Source organism: Brassica oleracea, chromosome C3, assembly GCF_000695525.1.
Source record: "Brassica oleracea var. oleracea cultivar TO1000 chromosome C3, BOL, whole genome shotgun sequence".
Classification (NCBI taxonomy): Eukaryota; Viridiplantae; Streptophyta; class Magnoliopsida; order Brassicales; family Brassicaceae; genus Brassica; species Brassica oleracea.
In genome coordinates, this window is record NC_027750.1 from 28,520,915 (window position 1) to 28,527,076 (window position 6,162).

Sequence of the window (6,162 nt, forward strand, 5' to 3'; positions counted from 1 at the left end):
TAAATAATATAGGCGGTATTCCGGCCATTATAACATGATATAAATAATAGTAGAGGCGGTATACCGACCATTATAACAGGGTATAAATGATACAAATAAATTTTACCGAATCGCAGAGTGATCGTGCTGATAACGTGTTATAAAAAAACTAGAATTTTATTGTATCGAAGAAATTTAAATAAGGGCAAAATTTTATACCCGTAGGAGAAGATAACACTGATAACAAGAGAGGATGTGTTATTAGAAGAAGAAGGAATGGTGTGTTTACAATCGATCGAAACGATCGTTTATATAGAAGAGAAATTCACTGTGCAAATAGTGCAGCGGGCCCCACATCTTTTATATTTTTCAACATTTGCGGCTAATCTTTCATAACATTTATCTATTTATTTTTTTCGGTTTTTACACAAATAAACTACAAAATTAGTACTATTAATTTATTATAAAACGCGAGCCAGGCCCCACATTATTTTTTTTGGCGGCTCTCTGTAAACGACTCAAGAGATTACATTCATCGCAACTTCCGGCTCTCTCTCTTTTCACCGGTGCTCGAGCTTCTTCAATGGCCGTCTTGCACCCACCGCCGCTTCCGTGGAACGACGCACCATTAGCTCCTCCGGGCCGCTACAATCTTCAAGGCTTGATGGAGAACCACGGTAATTTCCTTTTCTTTTCTTTTGTCACATCTATGTTAAGTTCTTCAAAGCACTTATGTGATTCCTAGTTTAAGAAACGTATACACACGTAATACTTCATGTATGAACTGTGATATATACTTGAACATCTTTTGTTTTAATCGATTCTTGACAATCATTTTTAACATATATAGATTGTTAGTACTTGCTGATTCTTGAGATATGTTTTGTTTATTTACATGCATGTAAAAAGTTGATATATACACACGCAATACTTCATGTATGAACCGATATATACTTGAACATCTTTTGTTTTAATCGATTCTTGACAATCATTTTTAACATATATAGATTGTTAATACTTGCTGATTCTTGAGATATGTTTTGCTAATTTACATGTAAAAAGTTGATATATACTTTGATCATTTTTTTAATAGATTCTTGAGATTTGTGTTGTTGATCTTTAATATTATAAAAGTGAATAGTACATGTAGAAGTTCATGCATGATGTGAGTGAACACACGCTCTTTGCTAAATAAATTCTTGTTGTTTTTTTTTTTACAAATAAAAAATGAAACGTGTTTATCATTTTGAAATTCTTACACCTCTAGCGTAACCATTTCAACACCATCTACTCTACTAACAATTTAGGTAAAAAGAGTCCTTATTTTTATCCGAAATCTCAGCCTAACGTGTGGTGTGGATATCACAATTTTTTCTAATGATCTAATTGTATACGTACGTGTTTGATCAATTGTGTTTTAATAATTACAAGAGAAAGGATGAAAATAGAGCAGTTCGAGTAATGTAAGAGTTTTGTTTGCTTATACAAGTCGTTTTTTTTGGTGGAGGGTAAATGAAGTTATTTTCAAAATCTAATATAAGATTGCCTTTATCTTTAAATTTCTTTTTTCTGCATGTAAAAATGATTTCACTCTTATCTTATGCTTTAAATTTCCAATCATTTTTCTACATTTTTTCTTTATTTATATTATATATGAACAGTGTTTACATAATGAACAAATAATACTTGGTCGATGTTAATCCACATTTTTCTGCACTATTGTCGATGTCTTCCTTCAAGGGACCCACAGTTCATTTTATGCATCGAGCATCGTTAACATCGAAAATACTTAATATATACATTTCTGTAATTTCTGTGTGTTCGTTTATGTTTTGTTTTTCATTTTCCTGACCATACTTTTTTTCATTTTCCTGACCATACTTTTTTTCATTTTTTACAGCATTTGTGGGTGAAGCGGTAATTGAGTCTGCTGTTGGGTGGTTGAACGCTGCTCAGATCGAGTCACTCTTGCTTGCGGCTGAGGCCAATTTGATCCCCATTTCTACAGATCCTGCACCAGAAGGGACAACAGGTTTATTTGTGTACAACACTAGAGCGTACAACGACCACAGGTATGTTAATTTGTCTCCCTAGTTTCAGTTTTATATATTATTTATGTTCTGCTTTTTGTAACATGCAGAATGTATCATCATGTTGGTCCAGCATCTCTGATTGCAAGACAAACTCTTGTCAACGGTGACTCTTTCGTTAAAATGGGCGAGGCCATTGGTTTTAACAACAACCGCTATCGCAAACGTGTACACCGCAACTTCGATAGGTATAAAAATCTATTTTTCTAAGTTTTTTTTCTTTATTGTGTTAAAAAGTTAATTATAATTTCATTTGATATAGGTTCGATCACTTGGCGATTATCCACTACAGGTTCATCGGTCTCCACGAGCTTTGAAAGGTTACATAACTACTTCGTTACCTTCCGTTTTTCTCTTTTTTGAATTTGGCATGTGGTATTTATTGTAAGCAGCTTGGTGATTAGTACTTTTGGTGATCTGATTTCTTTGCTTTACAATGTTCATGTGGATAGAGAATAATCTGTAGGGGTTATGTTCACTGGCTCTTTATTTTGATGCAAATATGCTAGAGAAAGGGTTAGTGTGAAATGGGCATAGGTACTGCGTAAGAGTATCATAAACTTCATATTTACCCAGTCAGATACGAGTCCAAGAGTAGCAGAAATAGTGGACTAGTCAAGGAGAGATTAGGTGGATGATCGTTGGTCATAGGGTTTATACAACCACGTACTTAACAATAGAGTTGTCACTTACGGATTTGGCTAGTCCATTAGTGTCATTGTTAATACTTATCGTATGCTTAATTCAGGTTTGGGCTTTCTTTATCGTCGGGTTTTTGAAACCACTTCTGCATTAAAGAAAATAAAACCACTCGTCCTAAAGCTTTGATACTTTTATTTGTGGTGCAGTATATCGCCAGAGTCATTGCTTGGAAGCTGGATTGGAAGAAGGATGTGCTCATATTCATAGGAAAACGTGTCATTAAGGAATTACCAGATTTCTTACATTTTTAAAAAAACTGTGTTCTTATCTTAGGTTTTTTGTACATTTACATGATTTACATTTACATTGTTTTTATCAGGTCTGAATGATTGAGTAGGAAGGTTCTAAACTCATATATGTAACCCTGAATATTTAGATTGGTTTCAGTTGAGTAGTCAATATATAACATTCCATAAAAAATCAAAAACATCTTATATATTAAATAATATATAAAAAAATTAAGTTGTAAGTCTATAATTTTAACATTTTCTAACGTCCATGGTTAGAAGTAACTTGCTGAAGAAGCTACAATGGCAGCTTATATTGATCAGTATCGGTTTTGGTTTTGGTGTTGGTTTCAGTATGGTTCTGGTGTCTGACGGAAATAGCCCCTCCAAATCCAAGAGGAGCGTTCAACAATGGGTTTCAAGTAGCGATCATATTCGGTTTTGTTGTTGCAACGATCATTAATTACTTCATTGCACAGATGAAAGGGAACATTGGATGGAGAATCTCTCTAGGGTTAGATTGTGTCTCTGCAGTGATTATCATGATGATCGGAGCTCTGAATCTTCCTGACACTCTAAACTCCCTCATCAAACGTGGCTTCCCTGAAGAGTCAAAGCAAATGATTCGATCTATCCAAGGAACCGATGAAGTAGAAGAAGAGTTTCAAGATCTCATTGATGCAAGTGAGAAGTCTAAGCAAGTGAAACATCCATGGAAGGACATCTCAGTTCCACGTTACAGACCACAATTGATCATGACTTGCTTTGTTCCTTTCTTCCAGCAGCTTACCGGAATCAATGTCATTACACTTTAAGAGCCCGTTCTGTTTTAAACCTAGGGTTCGGTAGTAAAGCCTCGCTCATATCGGCTATGGTAACTGGAATCATCGAGATCTTGTGTACATTTGTCTCTGTTTTTACAGTTGATAGGTTCGGAAAAAGAGTTTTTTTTTTCCTCCAGGGAGGTATTCAGATGCTTATCTCTCAGGTAATACAAAATCTAACCATAACCCTACTTTACGTTTCTTGGCAAACACTCAATCTCTCAAAAATCATCATTTGTGTTGTAGATCGCTATTGGAATCATGATTGGAGTCAAATTCGTAACGGCTGGAACAGGGAACATACAAAAACCAGCTAACAAATTTGATTATTTACCTTATCATCTTTGACCAAGATGATGTATAGATCTCCAAAATATTATTTGACTACAGAGGAATGATGAGCAACGTGCACTCGTCTTTAAAACGGCACCAACAAACTACTCTCTCTCTCCATTTCATTTTAGTTGTTGTTGTTTTATGTTTGTGTAAACAAATTAAGAAAACATTTAATTTTATATATTTTTAAAAAAATCATCATTATCTATAATACCGAACCATATTTCAACTAATAAAAAATAAAGTAGCATATAAATTCATAAATTTTGTATTGAAATTAGGGGTAGCCAAATTAATCGAACCCAAAACCCCAAATCGAGTCCAATCCGATAAAAACGAAACTGAACCGATCTGAATCTGACATAAATACCAAATAGATCTTGTTTCATGGTATTTTGGGTTACAAGTATTATCCGAACCGAACCTAAATAGATACCCGATAGAACCCGAAACATTCACAGTCATAAAAAGAACTTGTACCAAACATGATCTCAATTCCTAATTTGTATCCAAAATACACTAAGATATTATTGACATCTAAAATGAATATATATTACATGAAGGTTGATGGTTGAAGGTGGCAGTTGAAGCTTGAAGTTTTTAGATTTTGGTTTTGTTTTCAGTGAATAATGTTTTGCATGAACTTTTTTTCAAATCGATTTTACTTATGTTTTGTTTACAAAATTGGTACAAATCAGGTATTTTAAAACCGAAGAACCGATTTTACTTATATTTTGGTTATAAAGTAGATACATATCAGAAAATATTAAACCGAAGAACCGATTGGGACTCGGAACCAAAAATTCATCGGGTTGTACCGGTTCTTTGAAGATTTATTATCTTCAACCTGAACCCGATAGAACCCGAACCGGTCCCAAACCAAACTTTCATATAACCTGAATGATTTTGATAAACATGAAAAACCGAGACCTGATTGGACAAAACCGAAATCGATTGGAACCCCGAATGCCCAGACTTAACTGAAATTATAAAATGACACTTTTTAAAAATGAAAATTTTAATCTACAACGACAACTGAGTTGAAACTGAGTGAGTATGTCTCGATCTCTTAAACCACTCATTTTGAGACAGTACATACTTGTGGTTGAACCTTTTGAGATTTTAGGCTTTTTGATATCACTTTTTTTTTTTGGTCTACAAAAGGATATTTTTTTTTCACAATGGATAGCACACATTATACAAAAGTTTGCATCATATATAATCTGTAAGAAATTGCATTGTTTGAGATAATCTCAGATTTGAATGTATAAATCTTAAAACCTTAACCAGTATGATAAGTTGCTTCCACAACCAATGATTTTAATTGTGGTTTAGTGACAAGTCACTGACAACCAAACATCGTGTGGCTTTTAATAAAGATACAACTTGTTTTGTGTTATAAACCATATGATGGATGTCCATAACCGGCCCATCCATAAGCCGGCCCAATACCTAGAGAGAGAGAGAGAGGCGGCCGCAGCAAGAGGAGAGAGATAGAGACTGCTAGGAGAGACAGCAAACCCTAGTTTCCTTTTACTTGTATTTGTATACTTTCTATATTTGTATCTTTCCATTTATCTCTTTGTAATTCTCATATATAAAGGCACTTTATGTTATGAATAATAATAAGAACTTACAGATTCCAATCTCTTAAGTTTACAACACGTTAACAACACGAAACTCTAAATCCTTAAGTTAATACCCAAATCAACAAACTCTAAAACCCTAGCCGGCTTGAACCCTAATCTTCCCGGCGAGAAACCTAAACCCCGATCGCGATACAAACCATCCCGATCCCTAACCTGTTCGTGACCAGATCAACCCGATCTCAGCTCATCCAGCTCGCGTTTCCAACTTGCTCCAGCTCGTTCGCGACAGACGATCAAGGCGTTCCCGATCAGACGTTCGCAACCCGATAGACGCGATCCCGTTCCTGTTTGCTCCAGCTCGTTCGCGACATCAGCCTCAATCCGTTCGCGACCCGATAGGAAGCAGCTCGGTCCG

General features: G+C 35.1%; 1 protein-coding gene across 1 annotated transcript; it reads left to right on the forward strand.

Annotated features, from left to right (window-relative positions):
- The first annotated feature begins 537 nt into the window (after positions 1 to 537).
- On the forward strand, positions 538 to 3,096 carry LOC106334249. Its single transcript, XM_013772553.1, has 5 exons — positions 538 to 656; positions 1,880 to 2,051; positions 2,120 to 2,257; positions 2,332 to 2,389; positions 2,918 to 3,096. The coding sequence occupies exons 1-4, from the start codon at positions 563 to 565 to the stop codon at positions 2,384 to 2,386; spliced, it is 459 nt and encodes a 152-aa protein (XP_013628007.1). The 5' UTR covers positions 538 to 562; the 3' UTR covers positions 2,387 to 2,389; positions 2,918 to 3,096.
- The last annotated feature ends 3,066 nt before the right edge of the window (positions 3,097 to 6,162 follow it).

Excerpts from the sequence above, each read along its gene's own strand:
- LOC106334249 (XM_013772553.1), top strand. The coding sequence starts at position 563 with ATGGCCGTCTTGCACCCACCGCCGCTTCCGTGGAACGACGCACCATTA. Across the intron at positions 2,052-2,119 it reads AGAGCGTACAACGACCACAG|AATGTATCATCATGTTGGTC; the intron begins GTATGTTAATTT and ends TGTAACATGCAG. Across the intron at positions 2,258-2,331 it reads GTACACCGCAACTTCGATAG|GTTCGATCACTTGGCGATTA; the intron begins GTATAAAAATCT and ends CATTTGATATAG.